Consider the following 24435-nt stretch of genomic DNA (forward strand, 5'->3'; position numbering starts at 1 on the left):
ATAACAGAGCTTAGGGAGAAAAAAAAAATCTGCAAAAAAATGAAAGGTTTTCGAGATCCTTCCCCGCAAAGTACAATTTTTTTTATATTTTTACAAAAAAAATTGAAAAAATCGGTAATGATTGCTCGTTATCTTTGAATCTATAGAAAATTTTATTAACTTTTAAAAGCTTCAAACCGTTTTGGAATTGCTTAATTCGTTCTTGAGATATATATGATTAAGTGGACCCAATTTTTTTTTTTTTGCAAAAACGGTAAATTGCAAATATCTCAAAAACGGTACCATAAAATTAAAAATAACCTTGATTTTCGGAATCAGGGGGTGATTTTACATACGAATTTCATAACGGCGTCTCTGGTAAATTTTGGCCGTCGACCAGTGTTATATACAGCGGCATTCTTAAATTGATATTGATATTTACAGAAAAACATTTTGCTGGACAAGATTTTCGTCAATATCAACCTATGTATTTACTTATTTAAATAAGAAAAAAAATCTTATTTCGAATTTGTTAGCTCTTTCCATGTACTATGTATTGTTATTTACACATACTTACTTATGCTTCATTAAGATATCCTTTGCATAATATTTTCCACATTCCCTTCCATTTGCTTTTTCTCTCATTCTACCAATAAACGTGCACAAAGACATTTTACTTGCCTTTGTATCATCAATTTGCCAGCTGAAATACTTGGAAAAAGCTGTTACTGAGTGGGATTTGTTTTTAATTTTCGACTTGATGCTTCTCCATATGTTACTTTACGAGTATATTGTAAGGGAAAGTGCATGTGTTTTTTTTAATAAGATTTCTTTAGAATTAACTTAACATTTGAGCATCCATACATTTTTTTTAATAACGCACATATTTTAAACAAAACGACTGCCCATATTTTAAAACTTAAAGCTTTTGTATATAAAAAATAATTATAAATGGCTTTAATTCACATTTAAATTCGATTCTCCTACACCTTGTATGTATCTGCGAACTTGTATGTACGCTTATTTACATTTTACCTCTGGCTGACATTTATCGCCATCACTCATTAAGCATACGTTTTAATGCAATGAGATTATTATTGTGATGTGTTTATCCTCGTACATAAATAAATATGTATGCACACTTGCAATTCAAGTGTTTGTATTTTCACACACACATACTAACATATGCATACACGTGTTTACACTTATTTAATAATACATTTATTTTAATTACATACCAAATTAAAACCACATATCCGTTTTGTCGAATATTAAAATGTTCTCAGAAAAATGTAATTATTTCAATTAACCTTGATCCATCATTCAGTTTAAAATTAATTAGTATATAAGTATACAATTTCACGCTTGCCATCAGCCATAATTAATTTCAAATATTCATGAAAGATATATATATATATATATATAAAGACATATATAAAAAGCGAAAAACGCTGTGCGCAGGTGACAAATGCCAGGCCCGGAGTGCTCAGTTTGAGAGGAAGTGTTGAGTTGACATCAACTCATTGTCCCATAAGATACGTCAAGAATACAATCACTTTTCCTTACCTTGGTGGCACCGACTATAAAATCACTTTCCTGGACATTTCATCCCGAGCGCAGTTTCCTGCAGACGAGAAAATAATATTACGCAACTGAGAGAGATGCCTGGCACTCCTCTAGCCTATCCAGCTTTGAGCACACCGCAAGCATGGCGACTGCTCTGATTGCGCCTTGGCTATCAGAATAGAAGTTACCCTCCGTTACTGATGTCGCACAATCGAGCAGCCAATCGCCTACCTTCTTAATGGCAGCCACCTTTGCCTTGAAAGCATTGCATTGACCCAGCAGTCTCAATTTAACGCTGATGGAGTGTTCCCTACAAATAATCCCTGCAACGACCCTTTCATAAATCAAAGAGCTATCTGTGTAAAGCTTAACCGGTGTATCTTTCCAACTTCTGCTTACCGTTCACTCAGTTCATTGGTATCAGTTTAGCCACGAACTGGTGAATACGAATTATCCACGATAAAGTTAGTCTCCAAAAATATTAGAGTATCTCAATCTTGAACCAGTTAAGCACGCACTGATGCTAAGTCTGGCTGGAGCCCTGCTTAGCGTTAAGTACCAGAGTGGAAGTGATCTTAAGTGCCCACTGATTCTAATGACTGCTGCAACAGCTTTCTGGGAATTACTTAAAACTTTATGGCCTAAAATCTGGTTTCTGTTGCTTCCTTCAGTAAAGAGCCATACTATGCCTACTTCACCTGTTCCACTGCTGCCACAACAGCTTTCCATCTAGAAGCAAGCCTAAGTATTTGAAACTAATAGAAACAGCTCCAAATTGAGAATATTTATACCTGTAACACCAGGCACAAGCTCATTTTTACTAGGATTTACAACGAGTCTTTCAGTCAACTGATATCTTTTAACCTTGGATCAAATATTAGAGAATATTCAGAAGTGTACACATCACAAAAAGTGCAAAAATCACCCGGCAGCCTATGCTCACCAGCTTGCTTAGCAGATCCACCCCTCCACGACTGCCTCCTATCGCTTAACACAGAGCTGGCGGGATATGAGCTAAACTGAGTAGATTTCGACCCCAAGCTTACCCCTGAATTGAGAAAGCACCTACACTGAAGTCTTTATATATAAAAGCTTCATCTGTCGCCTTCAAGAGGCCCAAATCACTCTCCATTTTTGGCGTACGATTATTGAACTCCTCACAGGTCATCACAAGAAATCTTTTTTCCAAAAAGACACTAAGAGAGAGTGATTGGTCTAAAGTTCTAGGGACATATGTGAGAGTTTATGTTGGCCTTTGGTGAAAAAGTCACCTAGGATACTCCCCGCACCCTTTGAAACTTCACAAGAATTATGCAATCGAGTTCCATCTACTTGATGGTCATGAAAGTGTTTACCGCAAAAAGCCAGGCGACGATTATTCATCAGGCCACCCAAGGCGGTGCTGCAATCCTATGTTCCAAAATCGGAGGGTCTAAAACTGGCATGCATGTATGTATGTGCATACTCTTTTTTTTTTAAGGAAACCATGAATTTTGTAGCAGTAATTGAAATTTTCCCTACAACTTGCTGCTTTTCTGCTATGCTTCATCAATCAGCCAGCGAAGACAGTGTTTCGCTTCATAAACTCCATTTGTTCTGCAAAATTGCTTTAAAGAAAAGGCAAGTACATACACAAGCAATACTAGTACGAGTTGACTATGGGGAGATACATTGTACATACATATGCATAAAATATATTGTAAGCGTAATCACTGTAATCACCAGTCACGACCTCTGATGGAAACGGCATAAAAAAGCGGGAGACACAGCGCAAAAAAAAAAGAGTTGTAAGTAAACACCAAACACTAATGATCACCCATAACCGTGGCAAGCACAAAAGAAATCACAACAACAAAGTCATGTGACAGCACATATGTATGTATGCAGTTGCATTAGACTGTGTCAAATAAAACGACATTTTTTTTTTCTTTCGGATGCATATAAAAATTTCGTTGTCGGTCACAAAAAATAATTGTGGGAAAAATTTTAGCCGAAAAAAAAATTTCCAAAAATCAAGGGCCTACTACTTCAAAGCTGCATTCATTAGGGGCTGCTTGCAGCTCTCAAGTAGAACGAAAATTCATACAAACTGACGCGCAAGAAATAGAAAAAAATGTTCTTTAATCAAGACTTTTTATTGTTTCTTTAAACAGTTTTATTATTGCAAGCGCTGACTGCAAAAAAGAAAACAGAAGGCTGAAATTTTGGCACATTTATTTGTTAGTCACCGACAATGAAATTTTCATATGGGACCGAATAAAAATATTCGTTTTATTTGACACAGTCTAATGTGTATGTGTAAGTAAATACATAGAATGTGTAGCTTTGCTAGGGTTGCCAACTCTATCAAGACCAATTTCCCTAAATTTTGGAAAAAATTCCCAAATTTTTTATGGTACTCCACCTTAGTGTCATTCTGTCAACATTCAAGGCACTCTATCCTTTTTTTAATAAACAAACCCCTAAAAATATAGTTGTGCTACAATCTGTCTAAAATTAAATTGTAATCAGAAAAGTAAAGCTTTGTCTCTTAGAATCAAAAGATGCAGATCAAAGACGATTCGAATAAAATTGGCGTAAAAAATGCAATTAACTTAGACGAAAATCTAAAACTTTAAGGTGGTAATGAGATCAGGCGAGCTGGAACCTTGTCTAAAAAACGTTGATCAGTTCAGGTAGACTTGGGCCACACATTTACATAGTTATTCAAGATTCTTATTATTTGAAATTACCATTATATGCGTACTTTGAGAAATTCTAAGTATACATTTTTTCTTTACTCACCCTTCCCCGGAAAAAAGTGGTTATTTATCCCACTGTGTCAGTTGATAGAAGAAAATGGTGCCACTACTAGATCAATTCCAGCTGATGTAGGAAAAAAACTTGAACTTTTTTTATGTACAAACGATTTGCTAAAATCAGGTTTTGTTGTTTTTCCCTCTTGAAATAGATTTGTAATTTAAGTTTTTAGAGACTTTTATGTTAGTGACATGAATATTATGCATGAGAAGATCCCTAGTAAAATTTTCCGAAGAGTAATTCTCTAGATATTTCAATGCTCTCACGATTTCTTGAAGTAAATGTCAAAACGATTATTTCAGGCGGGAGCTAATGGGCCAAAATGTTCTACGAAAATATTTCTCATGAAATTTTATTAGGTATGTCTTAACCTTTGATTTTGCTCAGATATTACAATTTTTTTGCACCTGTTTGAGAATGGTTATGATATGCCTATTTAATGGTTTCCCCCAAAATTTTAAGCCATTCCCCTATACCCCACAAAGTACCACAATTCCATAATTCGCCAAGTTGGAATCCCTGATTCTAGCCTTATTTATCCTTTACCCAAGAAGTATTTACCAATTGCAACTACTGCCATTAGAGTAGATTAGATTAGTTGTGTCACACATTTTCTTTTCCTCTCTCGCTGTAATTTAGACAGTTTTACAATTTGTGTAGGTGTGTGTTTGAGCACTCTATCCTTTGTTGTTTTTTAAAGTACATACACGTATGCTATGTATGTCCATACACACATATGTACATATGTATGTTTTTCTAAATGAAGGCGTTTGATGGCACTGCGCTTGACAACCATTTCAACTGGTGCTGCTGTAGAATCACTTGGCTGCTGACTGTGGCACGTGATAGCGATTTATTTTTTCCTTTGTTCTCCTTTTTCTCTAAATTGTGTCGCTGCCGCACAAGGAACTACAGCGGACAGTAATAAAAAAACGCACTGTACTAGGCAATTTCTTATTATTATTTATTTCTTTTCATAGTTCAATATCGTTAAAATTTTAAATTTTTTTAGGTAAACGAGCGGGTACACCAAGTTTCATCAAAATATAGTTTTCTAACATTTTCGCCTATTTTTTTAGAGTTGGTGGGCGATAATATTAACTGATCTTGACGTTATTATGGGATTGTGCTTTTCTAGTCAAAACCAGCATTGACTCTGTATTTCATCAAAATCGAATAAAATTTACGTTATCTACCACAAGAGCTGTGGGTATGGCGTGCGTCGACTTTATCATTTTGCACATTTCTTCATTCCTAAGTGTGTGTAGCTTCTTCAATTTATTTTGATAATATCTTTTGTGCTCTGTGTTAGAAAAATAATGTAAATAGATGAACACATGTACACTTATGTTAATTATCTTTGAGCAATATATTGTGACGTCTCTTTTAAAAAAAAAAGCATAATTTTTTCCCAAGCATTTTTATGGAATAAGCTTTCACATAAACTATTTACCAATTAAAAATTGTAGATACATCTTTGGTCATTTTGAAAACTGGCTATAAAGTTAGAGCCATTTAAAAACTGAGCATTTACTTGGGGCATAATTTAAAACGTGGACATACAATTTTGGTCATTTTAAACCAGGACATAAATTTTTGGTAATTTCAAACCAGGAGATATGTACATATGTACACATAGAGTTTTCAAAACATAATTTCAGACAACCCACTCAATTGCATCTAGCGTATTTTTAGACAGTTAGTTATTATTTTGCCCAGTTCTTGCTCTTAGCATTGACCCACTTTTGGCAGTTTATTTCTCTGTAGTTTCGCGCGCAAATGCTGCGCTTTCCATTTTGCACTATCCCACATTCACTAGCTGATTCTACCTTTGATGTTCCTACGCAAATTTCCCTCCGCTACATTGCTGCGATTTTCCAAGCTTTGCATGTAATTACTACTTTTTGAATTCTTAATTTAAACTTTTTTTACATCAAATGCAAAATGCCTTTCACACTTTCGAATTCAAAAGCGCTAAATACCGCCGAGTTAGCCATTCGTGCAATAGTTGCTCTGGCATTTGTGATGCCTTTGCGATTAGCATTGTTCTTTGGTCGGCGCGCACTTTATTATTGCCGCTGGCTCTATTTTGTGCAGCACTCGGAACTATTCAAATACCGCGATGTCGACAGCTTTGCGCATCAAAACGTTGCCAAGGCAGATTGCGAAGTTCATGAATCATGAAAATGAACTTACATAAGTTATTTGACTGGACCGACGTGAAGAGTGCCTAACTAGCAAGGGGAATAATACGAAAATGTGAATATTATAATGAAGAAGTATTTTTGTGCTTCGTATTATGCTGAGATGTTCTTACTTGCACCTGACATGCCATACTATTTAGAGGCTCGTAAATTTTGCTTATTTTCATTATAATTATTCGCTAATAACTTACTTCTGATGCCATAGCTTTAAACAAAAAAAAACTATATTTCCTCTATGCGATTAAAAATATGTAGATTTATCAATTAGAGCCAAATTCTCTGATGCTTAAAAAAAGGGGCGCCTGGTTCGAAACGTCCTACCTGCCTATTTTGAGAATCGCTGTTTACCAGAGACTGAAAGTAAAAGAACTTTATAGATTTTGAAATGAAGATACCCGATGAAAAAAGGTATTTAAACTCCTTCTCACATGTTATAGATTTTGCCATTATTATTTTGAGCAAACAAAGCACTTGTGGCACCGCGAACCTTACCACCACTATATAAAAGAGGTATGTATAACTTTGTAACTTAATAAACAAATTCATTTATTTTTAAATACAGGGTGTTCTAGAACACAGTCCATCCCCTGTAAAATGAAGGGAAATTGAAAAACCCCAAAATATGACCTACCAAATCGGCAATGCTCTATGCGAGTGGGTTAAACTGACCCGAAGTCCATTTGAAATAGGACATACATGTTTTTACCACAGATTGGGATTCATAATATAAAAATATATAACTTTTGGCGGAAAGGTTTTTCTGGAATGGACTACCGGTTAAAATAATGCACCTCCGATCTGTTTAACCCATTTCGGGTCGAGATTTGCAGTTCGTAATAGAGCATCCCCGACTCGGTAATTTATATTTTTTCCTACCTTTTTGTGCAGTTTTGAACCATTCGTGTATAAATGGAGTAATCTGTTTTCTTCAGAGGCGCTCTTACCAAAACTCTATGTGGAATAGAAGCTGTATGCCTCTTTGCAAAGTTTACACTGGATGCGCGGTTTACCGTGGTAGTCTGTTGAGGCTAGGCCACCAGACCATCACTTCGTAGAGCAGGATAGGCCTAACACCCACGCTGCAGAGCCAATGCACTATTGTTTGCGACCTGGGACTGTCCCCAATCCAATCGACCCCTTACAACAGTGACGGCCTCTCAACTCAGCTTTTCGTCCTGCATCAAACCTAGATATTTTGGGGACTCCTCTAGCTTAAGCGTCGTATTGCCTATATTGGGAAGTTGCAGCGAAAGGATCTTGTATTTGTGCTGGTGAAAAGCACCAGGTCAGTTTTGTTTGCATTTACACCCGGACTTTTCTCCTTGGTCCAGCTTTCAACTAACCTTAGTTTTACTTGCATTATGCAACACACAGTTTGTGGAAATTTCCCAATTACCATCACCACAAGGTCGTCAGCATCCGCAATCACCTTTAAGCCTACCCCCTCTTCCAGGCCATGCAGAAATTCCTAATTACCATAACCCAAAGAAGGGAGACAAAACTTCAAAATGCGGGGCTCCCTTGTAAACATATCTATCCGGCAAATATGAAATCTTATCTCTATTAAAATCATACTTTTCCATTCAATTAATTTTAACAAATTGGTATTAAATAAAGCAAATATTCGCAGGTAAATCTTCTACATACATATGTGCTTATACATTTGTAAAACATGTCTTCACTAAATTATCTAACATTAAATTAATTTTTCACAAGTGCACAAGCTTATTAAGATAACTGAAAAAGTGATTTCCTGTACAAAGAACCAACATAACAAAAGCACAAATTATTTTAATGTAGATTAAAAGACGCGATAAATTCTCAAAGGAAGCAAGCTCCCATAGAAGTGCACGGCTCATCACATCAGCCTTACAGAAGTACATTCTTACATATTAGCTCTTAGCCTCACAATCACAACAAGTAAAGAATAATTTAAAGCACACTTTTCAAATAAGTGGTTGCGAACACCCAAAATATTAACACCCACTGCTGCAAAGGTGTTACTCGTACAATAAAAATTTGTATACAATAAACACTTAACTTTGTAACAGCAGGTGAGTGGAATAAGTATGTATATCTAAACACACCAAAAAAGTAATCACACATTTCTGCACGTACTCTTGTAGGTTTTCATATATTTACACTAGGGCGGGTCAATTTGTATGGTAGATTTTTTCGTCTCCTATGCGCGTATAGCACAGAAAGAATCTATGCACGTGTAATTCTAAGCAAATTTTCCGAAGAAACCATAAGTCTAAAATCATTTTGGAGTTTGCCGAATTGCGAAAATAGGTTTCTCAGAATTTTGCGGTAGTGTCGCAAAGAAGTGCTTAAATTTTGTATAAAAACATGCTATGGGGGTGATTTTGGTATACGGAATCCATTTCTGCACTTATGTTTTTCGTAAAACTTCCACTAGAGGGCGCAGCCGTGAAAATTTTCGCATTTTCTTCGAAACATGTTTTGGCAATTTGGCAAACTCCAAATTGATTTTAGACCCATGGTTCCTTAAACAAATTGGCTTAGAATTACACGTAGAATACTCCTATGCGATACGCGCATAGTAAGAAATATATACCCGTCCTAATGTACACACATTCTTATGTACAATGCATATACATTTTGTTGTTTTGCTTTCTCGTCCTTGTGCCTGTCACAGTGGTGTTAAATGCCAACCATGGCAGGTTGAATATCACTCATACGCCACCGCTTCTCACAAATCCCCAGGGAGAGTAGGGCGTTGGAAGCATGAAACGGATATGTGTATATACATATGTACATATGTATGTATGTAGTAAATCATAAGCAATAAAAAACAGGTTAGCATCCATTAGGAGTGATTTGCGGCAAACTGTGATTTAAGGGGTGTGATGTTGGCAGTGGATACGTGGTGCTATATTTTAGTACTGCAATAAATTTATATTAATCTGCAACTCCTTTGCATACAGGCATAAATACATACATATGTATGTGTGAGAAGGAGAAAGTACAGACAACTAAATGGTATTGTAGGAAACAAAAGATTCGATCATCCAAAAAGAGATGTCAAAAATCGTGTTTTTGTAAAAATGTGCATAGATTTTATTGTTGATTCCGGTAGAATATTCATTCAGTAAAAATATTTGTTCCGGCAGATTTTTGCTTTAGGCGATAAACACATAGCACTTGTTTCGCAACTTTTTTCTAATCGACGAATCTTCTAGAAATGGGCGTGGTAATTATTAGGAGCAAAGTTAAAAATTTAGATTTTATTGTGAATTTCGGTCAATCCAAGTATGCTGCGTATCAACGCACAGTGGTACTAAGAAAACGAAGAAGCGAACAAACGCGCGATTTTGCTACAAGACTGGAGGCACTGAGTTCAAGCATACATTCTGCTACGGGACTGCTGCTCGCATAAGGCATAGAGATGGTCAGGATTGTTACTAAGAGCCGGTGGACTAATCTGTAGACATACACAGTATTTCGATGGGTCTCTGTGACCACCGAGTGCGGATGCAGACCACCTAGCTTGGTCTAAACCGGTTCGGAATCTTACACATATTTCCTAGAAAAGAGTAATAAATAATTTGACTTTTCTAAATTTCTGCTCAGCTTTATTTTTGGACGCCCATATTGTCATTTTATAAAGGTTTTTATTCACGTTATGATTTGCACCAAATCATTACTCCCACACAGTGTACAATTTTATGTTTATGTCTTTGCTCATTTTGACTAAGCAAACAAATAGAGGTTGGCAAAATATTGTTCACCAAATTATGGCTTCAATGAAGCTATAGCAATTTTATGGGTTCAATAGCGTGCTGCACATTTTTGCGTAATTTTCTTATGTCGCAAATATCAGTTTATTGATGCTGCTTTACTGCTTCCTAGAAAAGTTATAACCCTGCATACATTCTTATATGTTTGTGTTATACAAGTATTTATTTACAACCGTTCCACCCAGTTAAATGCAAGCAAATAGAAGGGAAAATATGGCGAAAGAAGTCTAACTGACTTATGGTGCTTGTTATTTCCTTACTTCTCTCATAGAACATACATAAGTACATATGTGCGCACGTTTTAAGGGCAATTTATTTGGCGAACGTGCCACATTTTACGCATCTCTGACAATTTTCTATACTTGCGACTTGCGTATTTATGCCGAAGAAACTTTTTGTTTTGCATGCTATCAATTTCGACCCAAAGTGACAAACGCTTTTAATGCCGAATAGGAAGAAAAAGAAGTTATCAATTTATTGTATTTGGCCCAAAGCTGACCTTGACCAAAAAAATATTTTAAGTGATATTTTGGGTTTTTACTGTCGCATTGTTTTATTTCACCAAACGAATAAAATGTCGTAAATATATTTACTCGTTATGGTAACCCCAATTCGGCAACTCCTTTATTTATCCACTTTTCTACTTGCGTAATCATGTGCGCATGATGCCTGAAGGAAGCATTAATGTGATTGAGAAGTTTAGTAAATAAAGTAAATTATGTGCATGCGAATACTTTAACTCAGCATGAAATGAAAATGTTTCTAAAGATAATTGAGCCCTTTTTAAGTTGGCTTGAATGATAATAAGATTACACTATCCTGCAATATTTGGACAAAAAAATATGTAGAATTCATGACTTTTTAATAAAAGATGATCTTCAACTTATTAAACAACAGGTCTGGGATAATACGTTCGTATATTCGGGCCAACGGATAAAATCCACATATTGGTTCTCTTTTGCCATCGAATTTTTTCTATCCGGTAAATATTCCCATATCCGGATATTCGGATTTTTAATCAGATCTTCAAAAATTCGAATATACGGATTATCGGGATATTCAAAAAAGACGGATCGAACTAAAAAGATTATAAGGAATCATGAACAATGTAACGCACCATTATAACTTTTTTTTTATCGCGTAGCCTTCACCGAGGGCACAAACAAAAATTACTAGTGAACCTGCGTGGCGTTAAAATGCCCAAAATTGAATTTCAAAAACTTAAAAAATATGCAAAATGTTAGTCAGAGTTATAACAGATCCGAGTGACATATGTTATCTAACACCATGCAGCCGTTTCTGAGTGAAGAGCAGTCTTGCAGAGTAGTTCCTGAGATTATTTATAAAAGTTTTCGGAATTTTTTCGGGAATTTCAGGATTCTTCGATACTTTTTGACTTTGTTTTAATATTTTAAAGTGTGCAGCTTTTTAAGTTTTTTTCTTGTTTTCAATATTTTTGCGAACCTTCGGATTTTTTGAAATCTTTTTTTTTTTGAACATTTTGCGATTTTTAGGATCTTTTTTTACATTCGGGATACTTTTCAGACAACTAGGTTTTTAATTAGAATGTTTTTCGAGATCTCTACAGAACGCCTCTAAATTTTTATTTCAATGTCTTTCAAGAATTTCGGACTTTTTCGATTCAATGTGGATTTGCGAAAGTTTTTCTTAATTTTTAATGAATTCATGGACTTTTTTCCTGATTTGCTTTTAAAATTTTGTGGGGCATTTCGGAACCAATTCGTAACTTTCAGGACTTCCTCGATATTTTTCGCAATACTTCCTGATTTTTTCAAGTATTTCTCGTGTAAATTACCAGATTACGTTTAGACCTTTTCCCAATTTTTCTGGATATTCGGAATTTTTCGGACATATCGTTTTTTTTTATAAATGTATTTTTCGTGTTTTTTTTGTTTTGAATTCTCTATAAAAGTTTTTCTTCCAAATTTTCATTGAAATTTTTCGAGGTAAATATTATACATTTTTTCAGAACTTTCGAGATTTTTCGGAATTTATTGGTGATTCCGGGAGTTTTTCAAAATACATGGACATTTTTTGAATGTTTTTAGAGGTTTTATTTTGAATTTTTAAGGATTTTCCGTTTTTTTTTTTAGTGACTTTTCGGTATTATAGACAATTTTTTGTGTTTTACCACGAACATTTCTGGATTCATAGATCAACGGTACTTTGGCAAAACCTCATATCCCCAAATGCTCTCTAACAACACTCTTTGACAAAAGAAAAATATATTAATAACCAAAAAATAATTTTTTAATACTTTTTGATTAGAAATTGAAATTTCAGAGAAATTATTATTTAAAAAAATTTTATAAAAAATTTTGTGCAACTTAGAAAAAACAATAGGGGTATCAAACAAAAGTAAGAACTTTGTAGAATTAAAAAAAGTATTTTTTCGTTCAATGACGAACAGCTTAACTAATAAAGTTAGAAGAAGGAGTTTCGAGGAACTGGTCGTGAATATATTAGTTCTTAATGTATATTTTTTCAAAAATAAATATTAAAAATTTTCAAGAATATTCGCTTTTGTACCCTAAAAAAGTTGTTCTTTTCCAAAATGGCTGAACCCTTTGTTATAAGAAATTCGCATACTAGGTTAGATACTCTCTTTAAAGTAACAAACGACCTTGCCTCTTCTGTTCTGCTACACCTAGGCATATTTTGAGTTTGAGTTTTGCAATATTTCAGCACATATTATTATACAATGGAAAAGGAAATATTCCACTTTCACTGATAATAACCACTTTAAGCTTAATATATGTACTTGTTGTAGCATACTTACGAGTGCCTGGATAAATCAATTTACTTTGCTAAAGAATGCGTGGAATTTCTTCTCCGCAGTTTTTTTTTCTGCCATACATTCAAAACAGCACTTCTTATCAGCTTTACATACATAAATAATCACCAAGAGTTTCGACTTACATTGACTCTGTTATCTTTTTTTTTGTGCATAAGCACATTTACTTGTGCATAAGTACATCCTTCCGCGCTTATGTATATAACTTTCCCACACCCCAATCTACAGAGTTATTTGTTTGAGAAATGTTGAATAAAAGAAATAATTTATCATTTTCGCGATTTCGACCTTATGCCAGCGCCGATTGAAATGTATGCGATGCGATACACAAAAATATGAGGGGGAAACAAGAGGAAAGAGCATCAAATGCAAACAATATGAAAAATGTTATATATGTAAGTATGAATGCATACATATTGCTAAGTATGCAGATGTAATGAAAGCCTGAAATCCAATACTCTGTGAGTACAAAGCAAAGTAAACAGTAGAAAATTAAGGTCGAATCACGAGCGCAGGGAAGGAATACTCTATGGTATATGCCCGACATGAAATGAAAAATAGTTTGAAAGTCTTTTTGTGTAGGCAACATGAGCGAACTAAGAGTATTGGAGGCAACATAGAGGATGGGTGAAGAAAAAAAATTTCTTTCACAGAGTGCGTCTATCGTACCTATTAATATTTGCTAAGAAATAATTTAATCTATAATATTTTTGCTTTCTTAAAGATTTTGTGTTTTATTTGTATGTAAATATCTTGAAGCCAAATGATAAATTGTCTCCTAAATTCATACTCACTTTGGACCTGCTAAGTTTTATTTTATTTATAAAGATGTATATAAATACGTCAAACTAAGAAGTAGACAAGTGTTATCAATATTCAAGAACATGTTTACAATATTTTTCTTGTTGCGCATCTAAATACATTCTTAACTGATTGCTAAAGAACAAAAAACCCATATGTATAAAATGCTTGGGCTTGGACGTGGGGCATTTGACAGCTGACGTTGAAGTGATTTAATGTGAAAAACAAGATATTACTTCAAAAGGAAACAGAAGCAATATGAAGAGTTTGTGGTAAAAAGGATATGGAGAGGCAGAAGACACAAGCAAAGTGAGAGATGGAATGCAAACACAAATTTTTCTGATTTCTGCGTGTCGAAACATGTTTTTTTTTTTGTAATTATTGAATTTTGTGTTTGGCAAAGGAGATGCGAGTTTGCGACGTACATTTCATCACTTAAACTGTTAGTAAATGTAACTTTGTGTTTAACGATTTTATTTATTTTTTTAATAAATATGTAAAAATGTCCATGAAAGCATAACAGTAAGCGTAACCATGTTTTGTTTTAATTTACCTAAATTATATCTTAAAAACATTTGGCTTTTTTGGCTTTTGCATCTCCGATATTTTTCATAATTTTTTATGTTATACTACCATAGGGCTGCCATAATCCTGAACCCTTCGACCAGGACACTAATCATCCAAATCATAAACGAAGATACAAATAAAGTGGTGCCAATATATTCCCTATAAGCAGAGTTACTTTGGTTCTGTTATATAAAAGCAATGTAGTTTTGTGGCACAATCCGTAGAGCTGCATGATTGATGGTGATGAAATGCTCAAGTTCTGATTTTTTTTTTAATCATAAAAGAACAAATTTTTCGTGACGGCTACAACGCGCTTCATGATCCATTTTTGCCATCTTGTATATACATAACCTGAAGATAATTTAGGAAGGCTGTCTTAAGTGAAGCCATTCTAAAAGGTTAACCAACAAGGACTGAAAAAGTGCTTCCCTCTATGCTTCCTAGAAAGTTGTTTCCTATTTACAATTTACGCGAATGTACTTAAGTAAATATTTATATTACTTAGCATTCCAAATAAGATTCAATAGGCATTTTAAACGTAAGTAAAACTATCTGATATGAACCTTAAATAAATTGCTTAAAGAAGTAAGATTTTTATGAATTAAGAAAAACTTAAAAAAAACTTCTTCAGAAGGCGTCCTACAAAAGCCCTTCTGAAAGCTCTTTTTTGAGTAGTGAAAGCAGAAGCCCAATTTGAGCCACCTCATACAAAAAATGAAGGAGAATGGAAAGAAAGGCCCTCAGCCGTGTACCTGACCAGAAACTTGGACTTTTTTGGCATTTGCCTAAAAAACTTTAGATTCTAACCAAATAAACTAAACAGAAAGAAGGTAAACTCACCAAATAAAAACATTTCGTTATCAATTTGACAGAAAGCTTAACTATTTTTCATAGAAAAATCTGTTAAAAATTAGAGGAGTGTCTGCATTGACCTTCATTAAAAATCTAGGACAATTTAAGTGTGAACCAGAACACCGGGACAATTTGTCTAAATGCAGACATATCCTGGAAAACCAGGACGTCTGGCAGCCCTATACGACTAATTCAGAGAAGCCTCCCCGATTTTTTGAACGTTCTCGATTTATAAAAAAAGTCCTTCTTTTAATAAACATAACTTTGCCGAAAATGGGCCGATCGATGCTGACGGCCTTTCTTAAAGTAATTTCTTTTTTAACTCTCAACCGTTCCGCAATTTCGAGGCCTAGTCCAATAATGGTGTAACAATGAGCTCTATCTTTTTGGAATTTTTAAATTAATGAAATTCTAACAAATCTTGTCCAATTCATCTCAGACTAAGGCAAATCAAATGCGTTTATCAAAATCAATTGTCTAAATATCTGCAGAGGTATTTACTACGCTACGACGAATCCCCATCGCGTAATCAATTGTTATCGTGTTCCTTTACGTTTGATCAAACGATTGGATACTCGTACACGGCGTATGAGCAACATTATTTCCTGCTTTTGTTTCATAAAAAAAACCATTGAATTTACCAATCGATTACGCGAAAGTGATAAGCCGCATCGCAATACTTCCCACTGCAATTATGTAGAGAATTTATTCCTATTATTTTTGATCAATGTACTTATTTGATTTGAAGCAGGCAAAGTTCTTGACGTTAAATTGGTTAATATTTGTTAGTTTTTCATGTGTTTAAAAATTCAAAGAGATAATAATAATTAAAAAATTGTATAATATTTTGACACTCCAAATGTCAGTTCTACGGAAAAACTAATGGAACAAATATTTATTTCGCTGCCGTAAAGTTATTCATTGCTATTGCATAGTGAATAATTGATAAAAAAAAGTTATTTCGTCTGCGCTCACATTTGCTCAGAATAACTAAACTGTTAAATAAAAAGGAATAACGACAAGTCAGTAATATGGCCGAAAGTGTTTGATATTTACCTATAACATTTACCTATAACATTTGCACATTTTCCACGCCTCTGTAAAATATGTGACTTTTCAATGCTCACATTGCATATCCTTGCTCATCTCATTGCTCCTACTGTTGCTGTCAACATCAACGGCGACATATGCACTTAATTGGTTAATTGATGTGGAAACAAAAAACAAATAACAGTAGGTGTTCGCACTCTGCTTATCTTGAATTGACGTATGTAGCTGCTGCTTCGCTATGCTCATCCGGCTGACCGGCACGCTGCCAGCTTTACCATAAGCTATAATTAATTCGATTAACTGCTAGATAATGCCTCGTGCTGATGGAGTACAAACAAAAACAAGATGGCTAATTATGCTATTTTATGAAAACAAATACATACAATACAGGTGGATGCAAAATATGTAGGCAGATGTTCTTATCCTACATACATATATCCATGTACTATATGCAGATGTTTAATATATGGTTTGATGAAATCAACCTTCATTAGCTGTAATTACGCTTTTGAAAATATTCTCTTTAAGAAAATATTATGCAATTTAAATTGCGAAACTTTTTTGGTCTTCTATATTATTTCTAAGACGGAATCGGTGGCTGAATTAAAATTAACTCCAATTCATCACTAACTTTCATCGTAAAAATTCATTTGTGCAGCGAGTTAAGGTGGCCTCAAACATGTACGATACGATACACTGCGGTACTTCATCTTTCTTAGAGCAACTTTATATTCCAAATACTTGAAATCGTATAAAATTGGGTAAAAATTTACAAGTTGAATTTTCAATTCTATTTCAGAACTCTACAATGAACAACATATCGTGCGATCAATTGTGCTTGCTTCTAAACTAAAGGCACATTCACTGCACTGTGAAGCTTTGTCAAGGGAGATGGTTGCCGTGAAAATCAGAAGGATGTTCAAAACGACAATATTATGAAATGCGTGAGCTAAGCAACGACAAGAAGGCAAAAACATACCTCTTTGCAGGGTTGAGTGTAATATCAAACATATTTCGCACCGGCGAAGGGCCAAATTTTTTGGAAGAAACGAAATCACCATTAGTTTCTTAAACAGGTGAAACTCTATTCAAAACCCTTCTTAACAATTTTTCGTTTGACTTCCATATCATAATAAATATTGCATTAAATTTAATTTGATATTTCATCAAGTGGCAATGCTCCTCAGAATATTTTGCAAATAAAGTCTTCTTAGACCTCTCTCCTTTAAAACCCACACTTAAATATTTCGACAAATACTAAAATTAAATTGATTTTATCTTTTTAAAGGGTGGCCACTCTCTTAAAAACTGTTTTCTAAATAAATCGTTTTTGAACGCCTTTCATTTGACTCACACCTTATTAAGATATTTTATTCAACTTACTAATTAATTGATTCTAACTTTTTAAATGGTGGCAACTCTGTTAGAGAAAACATCCTATAATTTAAGGCGTTAGAGCCTATCTCTGTGCCAAATTGCATTAAAACACGTCCAGCTCCCATGAAAGAGCAGCAAGTATATTCATTTGCTCACTCACAAACTTTCACATTTATAATATTAGAGTAGGGTGGCTGTCTATTACACAGCGAAAAGCTAACTTTTAAAGGAGTATAATAAATAACTAAATGCATATCGACATTTGAAAAAACACCTCACTCGGCAAATTTAGAAAAAAAGGGGCCCATATTTCGTTCTTCCCTTAGAAGCGAAAAATTTACATGAAATAATGGAATGGCACAGTTCAAAATTAACTTTTTCCCCACACAAGCACCGATACGCCCAATGGAAACTCACCTTCTCATCGTTTGGTAGTGCTATTAAAAGGTCTTCTAATACGAATTCTAAAAAGTAGGTCCTCTTGAGCAAGCCCTGCCTGAGTAGGTTTATTTTGAATGGCTCCTAACTTTTACAACTGAGAGCTTCATATATGTTTTATTTTTTGTTATGTTATTGTGCTATTCAGCATGTAGTTACTGCTAGTTACCTCACCCACCATTTTTAAATTGTATAAATATTTTATTGTTTTGTACATTTTTACAACCTCGTCCGCCCCTCTCACTGAATTGTACAGATAAAGAGGCTTATATGTATAATAGTTCTTTTTGGCGAGGGAGAATTTCAAGTCTTCTTATCTATTTGACATGGAAAACAAAAATACTCACGCGCTCATATGACCAACACCAAACACGTGGTGGCGATTAGCGAAAAAAGAAAAACGAAATGTTAAAAGAAAAATGCAAAAAGGATCAATGTCGCTGTTCTTATCGCCGCATTAAATGTTATGTCAGTAATCTAGGAAAACTTTTTGTTAGCAAAGATGGCAAAGTGAAACAAATTTACTAGATCTTGTAAGGGTAATCAGTGTACACTGCTATATATATTTGCCTCAAATGTTCTCTATATAAATTAACATACAGATACGGGTACTAAATTACAACAACTGTGTTTACATGAGTATAACTAAAGCTATAGCTTTGTAGAGTTCACGTCTCTGGCTGAAATTTACATATATGAGTGTAAAATTGTGTTAAACACGTTCTTGTAGCTTTGCTTATTGCAAATTTCTCCGCTTAAATCTTTTCATACATTCACCAAACTGCACAAAACCACAATGGTTTTGTTGCTGATAGCTGAACGTAGCTGCATTCAAGTGAAGACACCCACCACGCTCAAAAAAAAACTTGACCTAGTTTTCTCACTTCACGGCTTTCACTTTTCGGGGGCTCCACTTTTCATTTCCTCTCACTTAAACGCCTTTCATTTTCTTTTTTCGTCACATAGCATTGTGGAAGCATATTTTTTTACTCGTTTCATTTTATTTGGTTTCACTTAATGTGTCCATTTATTTTGCCACAAATGGCCATAAGAGACTGTGTAGTGGAAACTCATGAAAGAATAATATTTTCTTACAAAATTTCCTTCGACGCTTGCTGTTGTTGCTACCATTTTGTACATGCTAGAAGCGGTTTGCAGTGCTCTCCACTCGGCTCTTTCTGGTGGCTATGAAAATTCGACACTTGAAATGCGTAACGGCAAAGTGGCCATGACATTTAACGTTTGGCAGCTGTTGCTGTGTGTGCAAGGCGTTAAGACCTTGGTTGTGTGCGCGAGCATGAAGAGGAAATTTGAATGCCTTTAAAATTTGGAAAATCATTGGCGTGAGTGAGAAAAACTCTCGAACATGCAAATGTAAAGAACTTAATTTAAAACTCCCCCCCCCCCTTTGCCAAAACAGCGATTCAGGTGGTTTTGCAACTGGTCGGTGGGCGGTTTTGCATTATATTTTATATTTTTTTATTTCATTTAATTTTTAGGATCTTATTACTTTTTAATTGTTTTTTTTTTTTCTTTTTTTAATGAAGCCATTTTCAATCTAATTTAATTTTTAAGTACCATTTCTTTCTTTTTTGATAAATTCTATATCTGTTTCTAATTCGATTTTCTGTCTTTATTAATTTTTATTATTTTTAAGCAAAAAATATACAGTGACTCAAACAAATGACCACGTGTGTTTTTTTTTTAATATTCGTAATGTTTTTCGAGTTAATTTTTTTCTATAAAAATATTGTCTCAGCTTTAACCAAAACCATATAGATCACAATTTCAAATTTTATAAAAAATTCAACAAAATTTCAATTTTGTTGCGAACCGTCTACCGCATATTATTTCATAAGAAATGCATGCTTATATGGAAAAAAGTGAAAAAATTCTCAAAAATCAAAGGTAGTTAGAGCGACTTCAAACTTTATTATGCTAAAATCGAAGGGGCTATAAAATTGCATACCCAAAAAAATTCTCGAAAGCCTGAATAAAGTGTAAAGTTTTGATAAAAATTTTACTACTTTTTTTTTAATTCTATAAGGTTAGAAATTTTAAGTTTAATGGATTTTGATATATTTAGTGTAAACTATATTTTTATTAAAAGTAAATAAAATTAAACAATAAATTAAAAACAGGGAAAAATATACTGTACGATTTTCACCGATACTCGCTGCCAAAAGAACGCCCTGCTAGCCATTATCATCCGTCTTATATATTTTTGTGCCAACTTTTAAAAGTTCAAAATGAAATTTAAATCATAATTTTATGTCTCAGAAGCTGGGCAAGCAGCTGCCTTGCCGCAGGTTTTCCTTTTGTCTCTATTGTGTTAGACTTAAACCAAATAAAACATTCTAATTTTTTATGCAGTTAGACCGAATAAGCGAACATCAAAAAGATGAACTTCACTGAAGGGATCCTTCGCTCAGGTTCATATTGCTAGCTTATTTCCATTTTAACAATAAGTGACATAATAATGACGGCTGAGACCAAAAGAACCTTCATACAAAGGATCACTTAAATATATATAACAACAAAGAAAAAACCAAAAAAAAAACCAAAAGCGACATGTAGCCAGTACTAATGTTTTATTCAACAACTAAATACCATGTAAAGGTAGATAAAAAGGACATTTACTCTGCTGAATTCAAAGGACGTCATGCGCAACGTTCTTGCTTGTTATCGAGGAGACACGCAGAAATAATAGTAAAACAAACATACAGAAACACAAACCTTAAACTAGAAACAAGTTACAAAACAAACATTGCGCTAACGCTGGCCTATTAAAAATTTAAAGTGCTGGACAAACTTTGTTTTGCCTGCCTCTTTTGTGTTTGATGAGCAAATTGTTGGCAACTAACCTAACGACTCAGGCGCAGACAAGGCACACCCGCCTACTTGGCGAATGGGTGCGCAATGGCACACAAAGCTACTTACTTAAGTATCAAAAAGGTAAAACTTTAGCTTTTACATATATGCAGTTTTTATACTTTTTCGCAATGTCCTTACGGCATTTGGCGACAGGCAGCCTTAAATGCTCGAGGAGTGGTGAGTAAGTGATGGAAGAAATGTAGAATTTTTCAGACAAGTCACAGGCAAAAGTTATGACTTTACAGAATACTAAGTATTTATAAATACGCACGCACAATGCATACACATACAAGTGCGGCTTATACATATATCTGCACATGCAAGGTACTATTAGTAGCTCTGTAGTATGCATATCTTTTGTTAAGCGCACATTCTTTCCATTGTTCAGTATTTGCCTGTAGGCAATATCCTAATCCGCTTACTTCCGCAATTGTAGCTCATAAAATCCAGGATAAATGATTTTTACATTGCACACATAACTGCCTGAAAGGCAAAAGAATCTGGGGAAAGAATGGTGTGTTAATCAAATGAGTGAAAACAGTGAAACAGTGGCTTGACAACAAGAAATTTAACCCTCGTGATTGTCAGAAAAATAAGCACTTGTGTGCCAGAATTTCACTTGTGTTTTTATTTTTCACTAAAGACGGCCGTTTGTCGTTTAGGGCCGAGACCAAAAAACAGTTTGTTAATTTTAAGTTTGTAGAAATTCTTCGATAGGAATTTTTTTACCCACCCATCTTACTCACTAAACTCACCCTTCCTCAGTTACACCCTCGCTCGCCCACCTCATTACTGCTGCTCGCCTCCAGCGTACTGGTGCCCGTCGCATTGTCTGAACTCACAAACGGCGTCTCCGAGAATCGCATCTCCACGGTCTGCTCATCTCCCGATATGCAGTCATCATCCGTCGTAGTACGACGCGGCCGATGTTGAGCCTTATCGTTCATTACTATATCCACAACATGAGAATTATGCACCAGCGCCGAGTTAAGACCTCTATTCGGAGACAAGGCACCACAACCGCTACCATTGCCATAAGTCGGTTCACGTGGCACAATTGTCAGCCTGTCTTTTGGTCTGGCCAACGAGGTCTCCTGTGTTATGCCATTATCATCGGCATCGTCGATATCCATACTACCCGCGCCACAGCCATTGCCGTGATATAATCGGGGTCCGCAGGTATTGCGATCCGAACGATTTCGCACACCACGCCAGTTCATGCCATTATGATTGGAAGGATTAAAACAGGGCAGCACATGCTTGAACTCCTTGCGGAAGTTCTCATTCAACCAGGCGTAGAGGAAGGGATTGTAGCAGGTGGACGACATGGCGATCGAGTGCGAGACGAAGAATAGGAACGTATAGTAGGGCCACTCATTCGATTTCTCATAGAAGTCATCCATCATATTGACCATGTTGATGGGCATCCACGAAATGGCAAACACGCCGACCATCGATATGAGCATATAATTCGTGCGCTTTTTGCGCTCGCGATCGGCCTCCTCACGCTGCACCGACCGACAGCCGGGCTTTGAGCCGCGCATAGTTAACTTTATCGATACCCAAATGTAGCAGACGGTGATCACGCCAAAAGGGCATATAAACTGCAATGAGCTGGTCACAAAGCCGAACACCTGACGTATGGACTCCGAGGGCCAGTTCTCTTCGCAGTAGGTGGTAATCGTGTAAGTAGTGGCATCGTCTAGTGCCTCATTCACGCTCGCAGCTGAGCTGGTCGTCGTTACATCTAGTACGTGCGCTGAAGCCGTTGTGACCGCAGACGAAACAACATAAGTGCTGTGCGCAATATTGGAGTCATTCACGACAACGAGCGGCTGTAAGGTACTGTTAATCAGCGATTCATCGATATTAGCTTGCTCCGACACGACCACTTTCATGAATATGCCATAGGGCATTGTGAACAGCAGCGAGAATAACCAAATGCTCACGATGATCAGTATGCAGGTGGAGAGTTTCATGCGCGGCCGGAAGGGAAATACGATAACGAAAACACGATCGATGGCAATTGACATGAGCGTCCATGTTGAAATGTAAATGCTACAACCCTGCGCGAACGTAACTAGGTGGCAGAGTGTGTGCCCGAACACCCAACGACCCATGAAGGTGTAGAGTGGCGTAAACGGCACCCCCAGCACGCACAGCAGTATGTCCGAGAGCGCAAGGTTCGTGATAAAGATGTTGGTCACCGTTTGCATGGCGCGATTGTGCAACACGACATAGCACACCAGCACATTGCCGAAAATGCCCAACACGAATATCGTCGCATAAATGAGGCAGAAGATGATTTGCACCCATTTGTTGTTGATTAAATCGGTCCGCTGCTCCTCGTCGCGCAACTCAACCGCACTGCCGACGCTGCCACTGATGCGCGCATTTGCGCTGGTGCTCGTCGCACCGCTGTTGCTGCCACTTTCTGCATAAGGCATTGTAGTTGCAACAAGCGGCACATCGGCGGTCGCTGTGGACGCCGACAAGGCGCTAGTCGTTGTGTTAACGTGTGCATCACTTATGAATGCTGCGCTTCCATTGGAATTCGCGCCAATTGTGCTGCTCACCGACTGCTGTGCTGGCGCCGCTGCAGCCGCTTCTGTTGTTTTCAATGTTACCGCTGCAGCTAAAGTTAATGCGGCTGAGGTTATGTTGAACAATAGTATTATTGCAGTGAGTGTTGCTGGGCTTCCAAGTGGCATTGCTGTTGTTGCTTTGCGTCGGCCAACTATCGGTGTGCCATTTGAGGTGCTCGTTTCGCCCGTCGTTGGCATATTTATGTCCGGTCGTTCTTCTATTTCCATTATCGTTGTGATTGTGTCACGTCGCGTTACGCTGCGTTGGTGTGGGTAGTTGGTGGCGCCACTCGGATGTGTGAAAGCTGTGACTCTGGCGCGTGCGACACGGTAAATCAACTGAAATATGTAGTGTGGCGTTGATTTTACTCGCAGGACTGAAGGGATTTAATTAGTGGTTTCGAAATTAGTTTTTGGGGTTGCCGCTTTCAATAGTTTGCCGCATTGTGGGTGTGTGTGTGTGTGTGTGCGGTAATTGCTTTGTTGGTGGGAGACATAACTAACAAAAGTGGCGCATTCAACATCGATGGTTTAAAGTAGTCGCATCAGGTATTTGAATTTGTGCATTTCAATTTCGTTGCTGCTGGCGCTCAATGGATTTGAGTATAGCAATCTGAAAATGAAACGAAACATTATTAGCAAAGGTTTTGAATACTTATTTATTAAATTGAAACAGAAAACTCGTTAATAACTTTTATTTTAATTTACACCTCGGCAAAAAAGTAGGAATAAAGACCTGGACTGTGGATGCACTCAGTGTCTTGGGT

At 36.0% G+C, this 24435-nt stretch overlaps 1 protein-coding gene across 1 annotated transcript in view; it reads right to left on the reverse strand.

The window, feature by feature from the left end:
- Positions 1-24230, reverse strand: part of sNPF-R (short neuropeptide F receptor) — a 36127-nt gene extending 11897 nt beyond the window's left edge. Inside the window, exon 1 of the mRNA XM_017624544.1 lies at positions 21839-24230. Coding sequence (XP_017480033.1) covers positions 21845-23896 — 2052 coding nt within the window. The 5' untranslated portion in view covers positions 23897-24230 and the 3' untranslated portion in view covers positions 21839-21844. The remainder of the gene's footprint in view (positions 1-21838) is intronic.
- Between the last annotated feature and the right edge of the window lie 205 nt (positions 24231-24435).

The sequence above is a fragment of the Rhagoletis zephyria genome, unplaced genomic scaffold, assembly GCF_001687245.7.
Source record: "Rhagoletis zephyria isolate East Lansing unplaced genomic scaffold, Rhagoletis_zephyria_1.1 Rzeph_scaffold_03669, whole genome shotgun sequence".
NCBI classification, from domain to species: Eukaryota; Metazoa; Arthropoda; class Insecta; order Diptera; family Tephritidae; genus Rhagoletis; species Rhagoletis zephyria.